Here is an 18,813-nt window from a genome sequence, read left to right on the forward strand (position 1 = left end):
GCAACCTAGGCTCTATTGGGCTCAGAGCCCTTGAGTCCCACCCTTTACGTGGTGACCCACCAGGCAGCCTGTGCCTGTCTCATTTCTCAGACCTCCAGGTTCTTCTGCCCCTACCCCTTGATTGACAATCATCTGGTGGCTTGTGCCTTTCTTGAGACCCTCACTTGATAAAAAGCTATTGGATCTGGTATTGCATCACTCAAGGGGAATCAGCCTACCTAAAATCTGCTTCCCAGCACTTTTCAATCATTTCTGCTGGGAACCTACCCACCTGCTCCACCCTCAACAATTCAGCTCTCTTCCACCTGCAACAACTATGCTTTCTTGTTTGTTGATGGCTTTGCCTTCCATTCAATAACCTCTGACCATTCCACTGGACTTGCTTTCTCCACACAGTCCTGTCCTTGCCTTCTGGCTTTTCTGGTACCAGGTGACTGTGTCTCTCTCAGGCTTAGAGTTCTTGGCCCCTGCTCTGTGTTTGATGAATCACTGAGCAGCCTGTGCCTGTCTTGAAATCAACCCTCTCTGAATTCGTGGGATGCTAGGAATTGTAGACCCTTGGGTCTTATTTCATTGCCTCATTCATGGGAACTGTGTCATCGTCTATACATCTTTGCTCCCACTAGGATGTTGTTTGGAAACCCACTGACCATTCCTAATCAGCTATTGCTGCAGGACTACCAGCTGTTGGCCACAGACAAATGTGTCCTGGTGATGCTGTGATGATGGGAAAGGATCAGGTGCTTTAAACCCTAGGCAGTTGACTTGGATCCACCTAGAAGGCATTTTGCCAGGTCTAGACAGTACCAGACAGTTCCACAGAGCCTGGACAGTGAAGTGAAACAGTCAGCTACTCCAGGACGTGGTCAGCACAGCAGCTCTCCCAGGTCCCCCTGTTGGGGAAGTCCTGTTATTTGCCTGTTATTTGTCAATAAAGTACTGTTGAGCCAATAGGAATCTAGATGGGAGGGACTAGGAGTCCAGGAGGATTCTGGGAAGGAGAAACACAAGAGAGTCGAGATGTAACGCCATTGGGGTAGGAAGCCCGGAAACCTCTCCGGTAAGAAACATACTTAGATTAACAATTATGGGGTAATTACTTAAGTCAGAGCTAGCCAGTAAGAAACAAGCAAGGCCAGCAGCTTCATAATTAATACAGCGTCTTGTGTGTTATTTGGGGACTACAATGTGGCAGAGCCCAGGCGACCAGCGGGTGATAAACCAAAGCGGCTAGCAAAGAAAAAGCTTCTCTTAACATCCCCCAAAGATTAACGATGCCCTCAACGTCAGCAGGAAGCAGTCTTCCTTATCATCCTCATCCCTGCCTCACCTGCTACCCATTTCTAACTCTTCACCTTTTTATAATAAATCAAAAGGAAGGAATGTTAGTATTCAGGCATTTGTATTGGCCTCTCCTTGGGGTTCTGACAGGATACACCCTCAGCTGCAGCCACTAAGAGCACCACTTGTGCACATTCACTACATTCCCTTTTAGAAGGGACCTGCCCACCTCCCATTTCTCTCTTTCTCTGTGCTTCTCTGCATGCCTCTCTGTCTCTCCTCTCTCTGCCTCTTTTCTTCTGCCTACCCTGTCCCCAGAGGCCAGTCTCCCTTCTCTCCTCCCCACTTTCCCCCAGTAAAAACCCCTCTACCCAGGCTCTGTCACATGGCATCTTTCTTTCTGGAGCACCTTTTAAAATTGCAACAGAAGCAACCTCATGGGAGATGGTGACTGACATAGAATGTGTGAAGGGGAAGGAGGGAAATTCTTCTGGGTCTGGTCTTGGGCACTTGTCAGAAGGGTCATCCTGGTAGGAAACACCAATGAAACTGAGGAAGTGCTACCCATCACTTGCTTTGACTCTAAGACACTATTTAACAGAACAAAAGGTCACCAGGAGATTATGTGGGCTGATTTAATGACTTTATAGATGGGAAGTTGAAGCTTATGACCATTTAGCCCAGTGGTTCTCAACCTTTCTAATGCCAGGACCCTTTAATACAGTTCCTCATGTTGTGGTGACCCCTCCAACCATAGAGTTATTCTTGTTGCTACTTCATAACTGTAATTTTGCTATGATTGTGAACTCTATTGTAAATATTTGATATGCAGGTGGTCTTAGGAGACCCCTATGAAATAGTTGATCAATCCCCAAAGGGGTTGTGCCCCACAGGTTGAGAATTTCTCAATTTGTACTAGATTCTAACTTGTGCTAGACCGTCCAGTGTTCTCTACACTGCTGGGCATCTAGAATTGGACAGAAGACCAAGTAAGAGGTTCATTCCCCTCAGTCTTTCATAAAGGATGACAAAGTAAAACAAGCCATAACCAGGCTACTTCTAAAGGAAATCAATGTTCTTGTCTACTTTGAGGAAGATTTGGTATCCTGAGAGGAGGAAGACCACACTTTGTTGCTGACCGATGTCTATTTTAGTTCCAGGTATCTTGGACTGTGGTGTGCAGAGCTAGGCAGGCCACACACTTCCAGGTGAAGGAACTCAGTCTAAATTGCAATGTTTAGGTTAAGTAGTTTCCTTCCCATCCTGGACATCTATTTGCTGAGTTTTCAAGTATATTTTGAATTCTGAAGTAAGTTTGGGTAAATGGAAATGATGCTTGGGACTTCCACTGAGGTTATATGATGGTAGATCAGCAAGCTTGGGAATCAAATCTTGAGAATTTGGGATTTTAGGTAAGCTGTTTAACCTCCCTGAACTATATACTGCTGGCTCATCTATAAACAGAGACAATGGTATCCACCACCCATCTTTCCTCAAGGCAGTACTTTGTCACCTATCCTGGGAAAGTAAGTCCTCTACTGACTAAGCCATACCCCTAGTGCCTCAAGAGGAGACTGTTAAAAATTGTTGTCTTGATTTTTATGCACACACACACACACACACACACACACACACACACACACACACACACAGTGTCTTTAGCCATCAGCCACATCTGTGCTGAGGGTAAGTATTAGCCTTGTCCCTTGGCCTGACTTCCCACCATTTGTAGTCTTTGTTTCTAATACAATGTTGGATTCTGTCAAGTCAGTGTGGCAGCTGGGACGAGACAGATATCCCAGTAAGCAACTCAAGGGAGGGAGAAGTGACTTTTGCTCATGGGTTACGATCCATGACCAGCTCACCTACTGATTCTGACCAGCAGTGATACAGAGCGTTCTGGCAGATGGACTGGTGGGCAGGGCTGTTGTTCTTGTGGCAGTCAGGACAGAGCACACCCAGGCTCGTGGGCTCATCTTACTGCCCCTCTGTCCCACCTGAGGTCCCAGGCTGGAGGACAGTGCTGCCATATCAGCACAGACATTCCTTCCTTAGTTACTGTCTGGGGAAACGACCTCATTGATACACCCAGCAGTGAGCATTGCTAATTCCCTAGACATTCCTTAGTCTAAATAAACTGGCAATCAAGATTAGCCATCACATTAAAGGTGGCCGCAGTGCAGAAACAGGATCCTGTCTGTTGGCAATTGGCCTCTCCTTTCTTGGGTTTGGGTACACACCTCAGAGGCAGCCCTACTAATGAACAAGGTATATTTTCTCATCAAACTAGTGAGAGATAGATTTCAAGTGAGGATTAACTTCAAGCAACATTTAATAAGCCTCAGACTCTGAGACAAAGGAACCACTGCCTGGTGTTGGTGAATTAGAGCAAGCTTTTTAAAAAATTCAGAGAGAAAAAACAACAAAAACAAAAAACAAAACAAAAAACAAATTCAGAAGCCCTCCCCGATCCTGTATGCATTTGCCACTCCTGAAGAGTGGGGCTCTAGACTCAGAGTTGTTCTTCTGGGTTCCTATGGCTACTACTCTGTCCACAGCCACCTTGAGTCCTGACCATCCCATTGCGCACAGGACTACTGTGAGATCACGTGCAGTTTGACTTTCTTTGGGGATCGCCAGCTCACAAATAATGACACCAGAGATTATTAATTATGAAAGCTTGACCTTTAGCTTTGTCTTGTCCTCAATTAACTCTTATAACTTAATCCTTATTTTTAATCTATATTCTCCCACATTGCTTGGTTATCTCTCCTCTGTACAGCTCATCTAACTTGCTCGGAGTCTGTTGGTAAAATCCCCATGCCTAGATTCCTCCTCCCCTTTTCCTCACTCTGCCTGGAAATCCCACTCTCCTGCGTAGCTATTGGCCATTCACCTCTTTATTAGACCAATTATATGGTGCCATGGCAAAGGCACATCTTCACAGTGTACACAAATATTCTGAAACAATCACATGGCAATCTCTGCCTGGTGTGTGTCTTAGCATTCAAGAAATGAGTTTCCAGTTTTCCAGTACCATATTCTGTGGTGATATGTTATTTATGACTTATTAAAGTTTGCCTGAGGATTCAGAAATTAAAGCCAGCCTCAAGCTATAGAGATCAGGCAGTGGTGATACACCCCTTTAATCCCAGGGCTCAGGATTAAGAGATAGACGGATCTCTGAATTCAAGAACACCCTGTACTATCTGAGAGTGAATCAGAGCTCACTCCTTTAATCCCAGGATGTGAGAGGTATAAAAGGTAGAGACATCCAGTCTGAGAGCTAGTCTCTAGTCACATTGAGGAGAGCATTGCAGTCTGAGTGAATCTGAGGAGCAGTGAAGTCAGGAGCAGTTTGACGATGGCCCCTTTGGTCTGAGCTGAGGTAGAGGTGAGAGCTAGTGGCTGGCTGCTTTGCTTTTTTGATCTCCAGTGGCTTTAATAAATCATAAACAATATATCACCACAATACATAAAGAAGCAGAGCTCATATGGGTCACTGCTAAAATTCATCCTTGTGTTAATTTCTGATGAGAGTTTTGGAAGCTAAAATGTGGTTAGTGGGAAAAAGGAAATGTCAGTATACTGAGATTCACAGTGAGTTCTCTTTCTAAAGTTCCTGGAGGCTTACACCAGGCCCACTCCACTGGCAGCTAAGGTTGGCAAGCCTATGGTACTGGTAGCTAAGGTTGGTACTAGAGCCCCAGGATAAGTGTGTGTGTACCAGCAGCTCAGGCTTGTCGAGTGCTAGGGATGGAGCCCTGTAGTTTGTGAATGCTAGGTGTGTGAAGTACACCTAGCCCCGCCTGAAACCTGATCATACAGTCCCACCTCACTGAACTTCACATTCAAGAAATTTCTGGAGACAAAACGCAAAACAGAGTGTAATAGCCAGAACCTGGAAGCAACCTAGATGGCCTTCAACCGAAGAGAAAATGTGGTACATTTACACAATGGAGTACTCTTCAGCAGAAAAAAAGCAATGGAATCCTGAAATTTGCAGGCAAATGGATGGCACTAGAAGAAACCATCCTGAGTGAGGTAACCTAGTCACAAAAAGAGAAACATGGCATATACTCTCTCATATATGGATTTTAGACATAGATCTGGGGAGTGCCAGCCTACAATCCCATGGCCAGAGAGTCTGGGAAACAGAACCTTCATTCAATGGTTTATGAAAGTAGAGGCAGACTCCCACAGCTAAACACTGAACTGAACTCAAGGAATCCAGTGACAGAGAGGGAAGACTGATGAGCAAAGGGTTAAGACTGGGCTGGTTTAACCCCCCAGAAAAAGCTGACCTGACAAAGGTTAGCTCTTGAATCCCAGACTGATGGCTGGGAATCCAGCATGGGACTGATCAAGACCCCCTGAATGTGGGTGTCAGTGAGGAGGCCTAGGTAATTTCTTGAGCCTTAGGTAATAGATCAGTATTTATCCCGGGCATACAAATGGATTTTGAGTGCCCATCCAACAATGAGAGATGCATTCTCACCCTGGACTCTTGGGGGAGGGTCTAGGCCCTGCCCTGGATGAAATGACAGACTATGGACACTCCCCATGGAGGGCCTCACCCTCCCTGGGGAAATGAGGGGATATTGGAGGGGTTGATGGGAGGGTGTGGGAGGAGGGGACGGAAAGGGAGAGGGACCTGGGATTGACATGTGAAGCAACCTTGTTTCTAATTTAAATTTAAAAATAAAAATAAAAAACCCCACAAAACAGAGAGAGAGAGACTTTACTGCATCATTGATTTTCCTTTAACTTAAAGGTTAAGCCATGTTCTATGTGTAGCAGATGGAGATACTGAGAATTGGAATCTGGTCCATTTATTGTTACAACTTGTAAGCATATTCTCCCATACTTCTTCCTGAAATCCTACAGATGCTTTTATCCTAGCAACAACATCCACCCCAGCTCCCTTGGGCTGGTGTTTCAGAGCACATGAAACCTCTGTGAAATGACACTAGACACAGTCCTTCATTCAATCTTGAGAGGGTAAAGTTTCTAATTTCACATGGAATAGAAGAGGAAAAGTGAGTTACATAAACTCAAAGTGCAATTACAAATATCTTAAATAAAAATTGAGTTCTAAAAACTTGGTGATGAGCTACCAAGTCTGGGGAAATAAATGATTATCATGAAATCGATCATCCTCTCCCTGCCCCCTTTTCCGTAACAGCACCTCTTAAGGCCTTTTAGCTCTGCAATGTGAAGCCGGCTGTCATGAGTGTGGTCACACTTTAAAAGGAGAAGGTGAAGAGACAAGATCATGAGAAAAACATTCAAATTTCGATTCATATTGGGAGAAATCAACTTGAGTCCAGTAAAATCAGTCTTCAAGAAAACCAGGCAGTCTTTATCATTTATCTTTGTAGCCAATAACTGCATCAAACTTGACATTGATCTTGTGTTTTAAAATTGCCAGGAACCGCTCAGGAAATATCCTAGGAGAGACGTGGAAATAGAATTAGGAAAGTGACACTAAGTACATTTGTAAAACATACTCTTTTAAAATACTTAACTTTTTATTTATGGTGCATTGTGTCAGACTCACTACAGACATGATTGAGAACCTTAACTTGAATTTAATTTCTTTCCATTTCAATTCACTTCCTGCTTAAATGAGGAACAAGGATTAGCTTTCTCTAGGGTAGGAGTGTCTGGAATAGCTTCTGAAATTTACACATATATGTACTCATTTACTTTTGAAATAAGTATATTATTCACCCCCCCACCCCCCACCCCCCACCCCCGCCAAAACAAGATCTCAAGAGGTATACAAAGCTGAAGAGCTGAGATGCTGAAGGGTTAAAGAAAACTCTGACGCTGGAAAGGTGGTAAAATTCAGTGCTAATATATGGTGCTTTATAATTCAAAACACCACTGGGATGCTCTACAGCCCAGAGAAGGGGATGCTACATGAAAATGCAGGCAGTGCCCTTGGTTTTGAGCATAATGTTGAGCCAATTAATTGACCTTTGGGTTTAAATTTCTCAGGTGTATATGGGAAATGTATGCCCAATTGTTCTTGTGAACAATCTCTATGTTAGTATTAAAGGTTAGGAACAGAGACAGACATGCAGCTCATCTCTTTTTTTTTCTCCCCAGAGCATGTACTAAAGAACATTTAGAAGCTTGTCCCAGTCCAGTGGGTCTGAGAGAAAGTAAACGGGATATATAAGTCAGCGTAATGACGTATAGTGATCTGCTAGACCTCGTTCAAACAGCTGCCAGCAAAGCCAAGCTCTCTAAAATTATAGGAGATTTAGTGACTCCTATGCTTCCAGATGACTTTCTATAGCGTGAAAACTCCCATGAGATCTGCGAATGAGTATCTAAAATCTAACTTTGTTACCAACTGAACAAAGACTGTGACAAATACCTGAGCCACCTCGTTCAAGACTTTTCATGGCCCCTTGCTAGCATTTCTTCCTGTATTACAGGTGCTACTTTTTAAAAATTGGCCTTTTCTAAACTATCCTTTGTCTTTTGTTCCATATGTCACTAAGGGTCTGCTAATCAAAAAGCATTCAAGACTGCTGGAAGGTAAGCTCTGTGGAGAGGACAACTGTCCATTTAGCTGATGCAGGTTACCGCAGACAGAGCAGTGCTTTCCCAGCAAGGATCTGCAGGGAGCCATGCTGGACTCTGCCCCTGCAGACCCACATGGGAAGCGTCTTGATTCTGTATTGTCTCCATTGTGAAGAAGTCAGAAACAATGAGAGCTGTTACGTCCAGGTAGGGACAGTGACAACAACTTCCTCACACCACCATCCTCACGCTGTCACTTATAGAACTTAAAACCCAAACCAGTTTTCATTGCTAATGTGAGACCATGTCTCTCTTAGATTTCTTTGAAATTACCCATTGAGCTAGAACCAAGTATTGATAGTAAGCATTTTGCTTTACAAATGACAAAAAATTTTTAAAAATTCAGCCTTGGCTTCCTTTTATCCTACTGTCCAATGATTCTACTACTAAAAATGCTTTAAAACACCCTTGCTCATTGATAAGAGACATACATATCTTATATTTTTGGTCTTTAACGGCTGAGCTATCCCTCCAGCCCAAAAGACATAAATTTCTTTAAAAAAACAAAAATCCTAGCAAACCTTACAAACACACGGAAATATCTCAATGACTATTCCAGTCTTCCCTCGATGATTAGTATTCTGTTTTAAAAACTCAGAACCTCTTCACCTGTTATTTTTCCTCAACGTACTCCTATATAACTGCATTTAATCAGCTGATTTTAAATCTAGTAGGAACATGTTGACTTCTAATGCAGACAAACACAACTGTTGCTTACCTTTCCAACACAATCAAAAACCCTATAGCACTTGGAACAAATATCATCTTCTTTTCGGTGAGGATCCCATGCATGAGATGTTCTACCACCTCTTCAGGTTCCAGAGTGGGTCCTAAGCTGAAACAGAGGCAGGCTTCAGAAATAAGGTACTCACTGAAGTTGAAGTTTGGTGTTGAACAAGTGGAATTCTGCATCAGAGGAAAGGTCACTCTGGGGTCTAGAGGTCATAAACACCGGTATAAATGGCATAGCACATTGGAGGGATACACTGTGGCCTGGTACCCCCCATCAGGAAGTCCACACTGCAGCCTGGTAACCCCCCCCCATCAGGAAGTCCACACTGCAGCCTGGTACCCTCCATCAGGAAGTCCATACTGCAGCGTGGTGCCCCCCATCAGGAAGTCCCCACTGCAGCCTGGTGACCCCCCCTCATCAGGAAGTGCTGCAGTGACTGACTGAATGCTGCTTGATGTACCGGCACTGCCTAAGGTCAGGCCACTTCTGAATGAAGTACAATAACTCTTAAGTACTGTGGTCTAAAAAGGCCAAAAGAAAGGGCTTCCAGAAAAAGTTCAAGTTCTTCCCAGCGTCCCCATGGTGATTGGAAATGAAATCATATTAAATAAATGCTCACAGTGGCTTCTGTAGAAACTATACATCAAGCCAGGTGGTTGTGGCACACACCTTTGATCCCAGCACTTGGGAGGCAGAGGCAGGTGGATGTCTGAGTTCAAGGCCAGCCTGGTCTACAGAGTGCGTTCTGGGATAGCCTGTGCTATACAAGAAACCCTATTTTGGAAAACCAAAACCAAAACCAAAACAAACAAACCAATTATACATCAATACTATGGGCCAATTTTTTGTGTCAGGAAGGAGGAGGGTATATTGTTGGAGGAGGAGGAAGATGGAGGACGAATTCCAGGCCAAAGAATTGGGGTTGACTGATGGTTCACTCAAGCAGCTGAGTAATTGGGTGGGGAAAACAAATTCAATTGCTTACAACAAAAACTCAGGTTTCAATGTTTGTGGTTTCTTAATCTAAAAATGGTGACCAGCTCTGACATGTGACTTCCCTGAGGACAGACTTCCCAGTTTTGCAGGACGTGCTGATTTCTGAGGTACTAATGCTCCCTCCCCTGACAGGTTTCAGTTACCCAAGGGGCATCGCTGGGTGAGCCCAAGCCAGCAGCAGCACTCCCTGGGAGGTGATGATGAAATGAGTGTTAGGGCTTCATGCAGCTTTACTATACAAGATACCTTGTTATGTAACACCTTTCTGCTTATGGACTAGCTGAAATAAAATATCTTCTCTCTCTCTCTCCCTCCCTCCCTCTCTCTCTCTCTCTCTCTCTCTCTCTCTCTCTCTCTCTCTCTCTCTCTCACACACACACCTTGAAAATATTTAGAGAAAAAATACAGTCATATAAGAAGAGTAAATGTTTTAGAAGTCAGTTATTTAAAAAAAAGGATTATCAATTACACTTGGTCTAATATTTAATATTATGCTGCATTATTCAGGACACTAATTGAACAGAAAGAGATAAATTGTTTCAAGAAGACCTTTAATTAAAAACAGTTTGTTCTTGAAACAACAGGATTTCTGTGGAGGGGTCCCTGTGACCACCAAGGCTACCAGAGTGTAGGAAATCCAGTTCAACACAACTCAGTAGCTGCTGTTGGTTCATGCTTCTAGAATCTGGGCCCAAGCAGTTTATTGTAAGCATGTTTAAGCACAGCACAATTTGGAGAGATGTTTTCAGCTATAACACAATCCCCTGTGCACGAGGAGGCATAATTACATCATAACTCATTCTGTAGTACACATCACTTCTTCCAAGATGGGTTCTGGATAGAGGCTACATGTACTAGCTTGTGGGTCTAGAGGAGGGTCTGCCATGGTCTCTGTCATACAGATAGTGTAGAGGTCACTTGGGCTGTTAGTCACCTCCTGTCCTGGTTGTGGGAGCTTGAGGGAGTTCCTGATCATACAGATACCACGGATCATCAGACTATTAGCCACCTTGATTCCCAGCCTTCTGGGTTGAAAAGCAGGTTATAAAGCCTTTTCGTTGAAAAGACCACTCTGTGTGTATAGCATTCCTGCTTTCCTTCGTGCTGTCTCTGAACACAGGGACCTTTTCTCAAACCATACGAGGCTAAAAGGGTCAGAACTGAGAGAAGGAAATAGAGTTTAGCAGCCATAGTGGGAGACTTTACCCAACACTTTCGACAGTGTATGAGACGCTGAGACAAAACCTGCAAGAGACTTCAAAGATCCTAGAAATCACCTAGGCTGCACCGATGTGAACACAGCATTCCCTTAGCAATGGCAGACTGTATAGGTTTTCCAAGAGCATAAAGAAAAGTTTTCTTTAGTGCAGGCCATGAGTTAGACACATGTAGGGGAGTGCAAAAAAAAGATTGCAATTGAACAAAATGTGTTCCAACCATAATGGATGAAGCCTGCAACGCAGTGAAGTTAGAAACCAGCGATATGAAGGGAACTGGAAAGTTCGCAGTCACAGGGAAGTGAGCAGTGCGCCCGCACGCACACAGGCATGTGTACATTCAGAGGACGGGAGGAGAAGCTGCAAAAACCAGACGCTCTGAGATGAAAAGAAGGCACACCATAGCAAAACGTGTGAGACACGGTCTCACAGGGGAGCCCAAGGCTGGGGATCTCCATTTAAAAAGAAGAAAAGAATCAAAACAATTGATGTGCTGCAAGTCCATACTGAGAAGACAGAGACCCAAGCTTCCAAAGGAAGGAAGCAGCCTCCATGGGCTGGACCCTCCCCCACTGATCACTAATGGAGAAAATGCCTTACAGCTGGATCTCATGGAGACATTTCCTCTCTGAACATGACCAGCCAGTACATTATCCAAGTTTATTTATTAAAAACAATTCTTAGTTCTCAGGAACTTAATTGGAATGCATGATAATATTTAACTCACTTAAATTTAGATTACAGTGAATTCCAACCTTTATGGAAAGCTTGTTTCTTTGCAGTGTGTTACACATATAACCACAAGAAGTGATAAACTACACCTGAATGCCCTTCAGAGTGCATTTAAATGCCAACATTAACATAAGATGCCTCATTTCAAATTCATCCGATTAGAAACTGTTTCACTTTCTTCAGTGAGAAATCTGACTTTGTGGAACCATGTCTGAGGTTTTGTTCTGTGGCTGATGGGTGAGTTGCTCGGGTAACTGTAAGCCTCAGGCAACTCATCTCCCAGATAAATAACTAGATGACATCTGCCCCAACGCTCAAGGTGTAAGAAAAAGACCGTGTTCGGTGTTCCCTTAGGGTACATGCCTCCAGTGGTGTTTTAAAAATGTTCTGTAATTATTTCTTGTATGAATACAGTTTTGCCAGAAGAGGGCGATCTTGCCTTGTCCAGCCATGTCCTAAGGCATGGTTAAAACAGTAATAGCTTTAAAATTGTGGCATCTGATTTTAATAACTGAAAGACAGAGTTTTAAGAACATAGATACCAATGTTATTTTAGCATCTAGATCTTGAGATAAGAGAGGAAAGAGACAAGTGTTACTCTAGCATGCCTGCTCTTGGATTTAATGAACAAGACTTCCCTTCTCCTTAACTTTGCTCCCCAACTGAGCTGTTCCTTTTCTTCCTTCAGGGTCAAATTAGGGTTTTATAGTTAATTCAGTGTAGTTAAGAACTGGCTTTTTGAACTAGACAATCTTGCTTTGGGGGATTTTTGTTTGTTTCTGTTTTGTTTTTGTGGTGGTTTTGGTTGTTTTTGTTGTTTGGTTGGTCTTTCTTTCTTTTTCGCTTGTTTTTGTTTTTTGTTGTTTTGTGTTGAGACAGGGTTTACCTTGTTGCTGAGACTGGTAGAAATTTAGCCTCCAGAGTGTTGGAACTACAGGAGCCCGCTAGAAGACCTGGGTTCATTCTTACTTTTGTTTCCTAACAAAATTGTGTCTTAACATAGGTTATTTTGGGGTGAGATCTCATGACATTAAAAAGTTTCTGCACAGAAAAGATAAGCACACAAGGTGAACTATAGACTGGGGCATAATCTTAGCTTGTGGTACATCCGACAGAAGATTAACGTCTACATTGTACAAGGAACTAAAAACTGAAATATCAAGACACCAAATCCAGTCAGCGGGTTAATATTTCTCAAAAGTGAGATATTTCTCAAAAGATAAAGTACAAATAGTCAATAAACATGGAAAGAATGCTTAGCTTCAGCACATACCAGAGAAATACAAATGCATTGCACTGAGTTCCTACCTCTCTGTCAGAATGGCAGTGCTTTCAAAAGTAAGTCAGAGCTCAGGTGAGGGTGTGCCAGCCACTGAGAATACAAGGACACACTCTGCTTTCCTCACCAGTGAGAAAGTAAACCATAAAGGAGATCAGTGTGGAGATCGAGCACAGTAAGATCCAACTACACCATTCCTAGGATGACGTGAGGGACTCCAAACCAGCCTGTCTCAGAGACACTTGCATACCAATGTTTACTGCAGCTCTATTCACAGCAGCTAAGTGACAGAACCAACTTAAGTGTTCAACAACAGGGAGATGGGTTTTAAGAAAATGGGGTGTACACAGTGAAATTTTCTCAGCCATAAAGATGAAGTTATGTTGTTTACAGGAAAATGGGTGAAGATAGAGATGATAGTATGAAGTGAATTAAGGCAGTCTCAGAAAGACAACCACACTTTCTCTCATCTGTGGATTCCTAGGATGTATATAGATACATGAAATTGTGTCTGTACATAAGGCATGAAAGTACAAGTCGGGGCTGGAGAGATGCCTCAGTCAGTAACGAGCTTGCTGTGCAAGCATGAAGATGTGCATTCCATCCCCAGCACCTACTAGAAGTTAAAAAGCAGGGGGTGGCAGCATTTGTCTGGAGCAGAGAGAGAGAGGGAGAGACAAGAGGCAGGGAGAGAGAGGAAGGAAGACAAAGGGAGAGAGAGAGAGAGTTGAAGTGTAAAGTGTTTACTACAAACTCAAGTTGTAGCAACAAACACATTTTTCCTAACGCATCTTTGAAGTTCACATCCTATAAAAATATGTCTATATGTATCATCAACATTGTAAATTCACTAAATGTGAATCAGTCTATGGTTTTAGGAAACCTAGTTGATCTGACTAAATGCTATTTTTTATCAACCATTTCCCTGCAAAATATATACTTCAAGATTCTTAGCATCACTCATAGGTCTCTTAATGACCATAAGACAGGAGGGTTCCTTGACTGCCAGTCAAAACAAGGCTTCATTACTAACTTCTAACCACATTGTAAATCACCAGTCCTAACTCTGCACGAATTCTAACTGCTGCAGAATCATCTGTTATTAGTGTAGATCGTGTCACTGTATAAATCTTTATAAATTGTTACTAGCTTGGCATCACTTACATATTGCTTTGTAAAATAAATCAACTTAGTGATTTCAAAAGAATTAAATAAACAAAACAAAACTCCCCAGGTTAAAAATAAACAAGAAAGAAAATACTGTTATTTAATACAGCATCATTACAAGTAATATGCACTAAGGAAAAACTAAAGAGAAAACAATTTCTATCCTACAGATGGCTCAATCATGATTTTTTTAACTTTATCATGGCTTTATCATGTATCTTTTTGATGGCTATACACTGTACACAGATATGGCTATACACTCTGCACACATTATATCTTTACCATGGCTATACACTCTGTATACACTGTATCTTTACAATGGCTACACACTCTGTACCCATTGTATTTCAAATGTTTATTCTAGTATTTGTCTGGCTGGGCAGCAGTAAGCCACAGCTTCCAGTGAACAGGACAGACTCTCCCTCACAGTGATGCTGTGGTGTTAAGCAGGGTATGTAGGTTACTTGCATTTTGGCTTATCAGGCTCTCAGTTTGTGATGACATCACTGGGACATGATCCTACTGCAGTCAGGAACACCTGTGTATGAGGAGCCTTAGGGGTCCTGGTTTAAAGAGTTGCTTATTTTGGTTCATTGTTGGCTTTCCATTCAGCCATTTTCCTAAGTGAATTACTTACATTTTTCTCACTAATTTCAAACACAATTCACAAGAACAGACAAATTAGAAGGGAGCAGAACAAAACCTGAGGTGGGCAGAATAAGCTAAAAAATTTTATGTTATCAATATAACCAAATAGAGAATTCAAATGCATAGCCAAATACATACGTGAATCTATGATATAAATTTAGGCCAACGAGGGAAATTGAGTAACTAAACAATAGAACAGAATAACTCATTAACTATTTAGGAAAAGCAATTAGGGTGTAACCTCAGTTCTTTCTTAAGCCAAAGTAAATTGAGGTAAAGATTTAAATGTAAAAAGTACTGCATAAAAACCTACCGAAAGGACTGGAATGTGACATTCCCTGGCAGGGCACCTGCCTTGCATACAGACAAAGCCCTGGGGTCCAACCCCTAGCACTATCACCCCGTCTCTTCCCATCAAAGCTACTAGAAAGTGCCATGGGCAGATGTAAGTGTGGCATGAGACAGACCTCTCCAAACACCTCATGGAACCTAAAGGCCATAGAGGCAGCACTTGGGAAAACATATGCAACCAATGTGACAGGTAAAGGATCTCAGATACATAAACAACAATATGCTTTAAAACTCCAAACTCCCTAGAAAAGTGAGCACATACCATGAAACTGACAAGCCACGGAAGTAGTTATTAATATAAAGTTTCTTCATGTACAGTGTTGGTGATGATTTAAAAAGTGAGCAGAGTCAGGCGTTGGTAGCACACACCTTTAATCCCAGCACTTGGGAGGCAGGGGCACATGGATCTCTGTGAGTTCGAGGCCAGCCTGGTCTACAGAGCGAGTTCCAGGGCAGCCTCCAGAACAATACAGAGAAACCCTGTCTCAAACAAACAAACAAACAAACAAAAAAACGTGAGCAGAAAGCAAGATGCCTGCCTTTACCATGGGCAAACTATAAGCTGGTGCCCCACTCTGGAGGGGCACTCAGTAGGAATGTGACAATTTGTAAATATTTGATTTGATATACTAATGGCCCTTCAAGGCAGATCCATGTGTATAAAGTACATGAGTGTAACTTAAAGTTTAAACTCTATCAGGCACAGTGGCACACACCTCTAACTCTAACCCTAACCCTGCCCCCAGCAGACAGAGGCAGGCAGATGAGTTCAAGGCCAGCCTGGTCCACCTAGTGAAATCTTACCTAGTTAAAAAAATATGAAGTTTATATTTTATTTAACACATGTAAAGTTATCTAGAAAGATGTTATCAGAGGTTAAGATTGGGTCCTACCAATGAAGAAAATTTGGGGAAATTTTTTTGATTAGTATTTCCTGTAATGTTTGAATTTTAAAAATATGCATTATGGGCCTGATATGGTGATGTACACCTTTAATTCTAGCGCTTGGGGTAGGGGTGGGATAGGCAGAGGCAGGTGGATATCTGTGAGTTAAGCCTGATCTATATAGTGAGTTCCAGGCTAGTCAGAGCTGTGTAATAAGACCCACATTATGATTATTAAAACATTAAAGCTAATGTCCAAGAGAGTTGATTCTTTATGATTTTTTTTAACCAAAGAAATAGTTTGGTCTGGAACTCATTTTGGATGATAACTTCTAAATCCACCCAGGAAAAAACTTTCACGCTGTAGCACCAGAATCACCTATGTGGCTTTTGACCAGGGGCCCAGGGGCCCTCCTCACCACTGCCCTACCTGGGATTCAGGCACCCTCCCGACCACTGCCCTACTTCAACCAAACAGCCTGAGTTATCTCTGGGGTGGGAGAGCCCAGCGTGCATCGCAAGCGGTCCAGGAAACACAGATGTGTATGTGAGTCTGAAAACTTCGCTGATCCGGAGTTGAAGAAACAAAGGAGAGATTAAGCCGTTCACCGGCGTCATTCAGATCTGTATTCTGTATTCTAGTCTTGCTCTCCCTACTTTCTTTGTTTCCCCACCTGTTTTCCCACAATCTACAAACCGAAGCAAGGCGAACTAACAGCATCAGATGGCAGGTATTTCAGTGATTAATCTGTTCAGGACTAATCCCCACAGAACGGGCTCCATAGCAACCGCCCGCACTGCGGTCTCGCTCTGGTCCCTGCTTACTTGGTACTCGGGTTCTTGATGAAGCCGGTGTTTATGAAGTTAGGGCAGAGACACGACGTTTTGATTCCGGATCTTCCCAGGGCCGCCAGTTCATCCGTCAGGGCTCTGTGGAAGCCAACAGCAGCAAACTTGCTGGAACTGAAAGAAAAGGGGTTTACAAGTAAATTCAAGAACACTGAGGTCCTGCAGTTGGGGGAGCTCTTCCGACCAGCATAAGGGCACCCCTTGTCACGGGCCTGGGGTAGAGCTAGTGGGCCAGCGCCACACTAAGGTAAATTCCTAGGCACCAGAAAGCCCCAGGCACATGGGACCCGACATTTCCTACATATTGCACCCCTAATTTCAGTGCATTAAGTGAGCCGACAGGAAGCAGAGTGTTTGCTTTCACTATCGCTATTACATAAAAACCAGGGAACTCTGTGGGCAACTCTTCTGTACACAACCATTCTTCCTTTCAGTCACAGCCTAACTTCCTCAGAGTCCTTTTCTTCCTCCCATTATATAGCACTCCTAGGTTTTCTAAGATGGAATATTTCAGTTTTGTAACGAAACATTGACTGTGCCTAATTTTTTGTGTATATATATATTTAAACAATCAGTTCCTGAAGCTGTGAGCATCCATGTGTTTTCATGTGTGCAGTGTGTATATATTTGGGTTTTTTTGTTGTTGTTGTTTTTTAAGCTTTTAAAAGAAGCTTTTATTTTGTAGCATGCACATTACAGGAACAAAACACAAGAAGCTAAGAACAGTCTCCCAGTCACAAGCAGTTCAGCTTGATGTGTCCTTCCAGATGCTGCAAATGTACATACATTTAGGGAATTGAGATTATGCAGTATGTACCAAGCTTTCCCCCACATTGTGAATATTCGCCAACTAAAAATCCCACGCTACATGAGTATTTTGATAACCAAGAATACACCACACCATCCCAATCTGTCAGACAAATCTGTAATCCTGTCTCCCTTGACAACAAAAATTTCATAGAAGACAAAAATGGCAGCAGGCTTCTAGATAGAAGTACTGGCGAAGTTACAATTAAGATTCTGCATTCCCTCAATGCTCAGCTTAGAGAAACAAAAAAGCAGCAGACCAATTAAGTACAGTATCCCTAAGTTTATCATCAGATGTATATACTAAAATGTGAAGGTGTTCCTGCTAAATAAATGTATTCCTGTGGAGTACTGAAGACGCACCTACGGCACGGGTCCTCAGGATGTCAATCTCAACACAGCACAGCGCTGCAGATCTCACCCTGTGAACCTTTCTGTGTTCCTCCAGTCAACCTAGCAACATGAATTAACTCCCACTGTCCAGGCATGGCTTAGCTAGCCTATGTTCAAGAGTCACCTTTTATTTCAGCCTATGAAGCTATACTTTTAACCATATGCTCTCCTTAGGACATTCATGAAGTTCAGATGTTGTGGGATGAACTTTGTACACAATAAATAGGTATCTTCCCATATGCATGTACAGCTGTAACTGTCTTCCAGATGTGGTGGTCTCAGCAAAGAGCTCTTCCTTCATCCCTCTTCTCTGCACAGCTCCAGTCCAGGATGATTCTACCGCCAGTATTACAAAGTCCACCCCAGAAGACAGCCCTTCCTTTGGGCACCGGGACTTTTCCTCTAATACTTGGCAACATTCCACACTAACTGAAACGCACACCGGAACAATGGCCAGGCTGGTGGAAGCAACCACCAGGCACAATGCCGTACCCTGCACTCTTCTTTCCCTATCCACCTCCACCTGGTAACAGAATCTGCTCAGAGATACAGTCTAACAATTCCACACAACCCCAGTAACCATTCCTATGAAATAATAATCCCTAGAAAGTGTTAACCCTCTATTTCTACCATGTGCATTTTTACATTAATTAGTACATGTGGGCACATACATGCCACTGTACTTGTATGGAGGCTACAAGACAATTAGTGAATCAGTTTTCTCCTTTATCATGTGGGTCATGGAGCACAAACTCAGGTCACCAGCTGAGTGGCAAGTGCCTTACCATCAGTCCATTATGCACATCTTCTTACTGTTTTGAGACAATGTCTATGTCGCCCTGGCTGGCCTGGAACTCACAAGATCCACCTGCCACACTT

General features: G+C 42.9%; 1 protein-coding gene across 1 annotated transcript in view; it reads right to left on the reverse strand.

Moving 5' to 3' along the window:
* Positions 1 to 6,005: 6,005 nt before the first annotated feature.
* The window catches only part of Hsd17b11 (hydroxysteroid 17-beta dehydrogenase 11), a 41,910-nt gene continuing 29,102 nt past the window's right edge, over positions 6,006 to 18,813 (reverse strand). The window contains exons 5-7 of the mRNA XM_005076367.4: positions 16,711 to 16,848; positions 8,597 to 8,713; positions 6,006 to 6,731 (exon numbers count right to left, since the gene is read on the reverse strand). Of these exons, the coding sequence (XP_005076424.1) occupies positions 6,647 to 6,731; positions 8,597 to 8,713; positions 16,711 to 16,848 (340 nt within the window). The 3' untranslated portion in view covers positions 6,006 to 6,646. The remainder of the gene's footprint in view (positions 6,732 to 8,596; positions 8,714 to 16,710; positions 16,849 to 18,813) is intronic.

The sequence above is a fragment of the Mesocricetus auratus genome, unplaced genomic scaffold (genome assembly GCF_017639785.1).
Source record: "Mesocricetus auratus isolate SY011 unplaced genomic scaffold, BCM_Maur_2.0 Super-Scaffold_100006, whole genome shotgun sequence".
Lineage (NCBI taxonomy): Eukaryota > Metazoa > Chordata > Mammalia > Rodentia > Cricetidae > Mesocricetus > Mesocricetus auratus.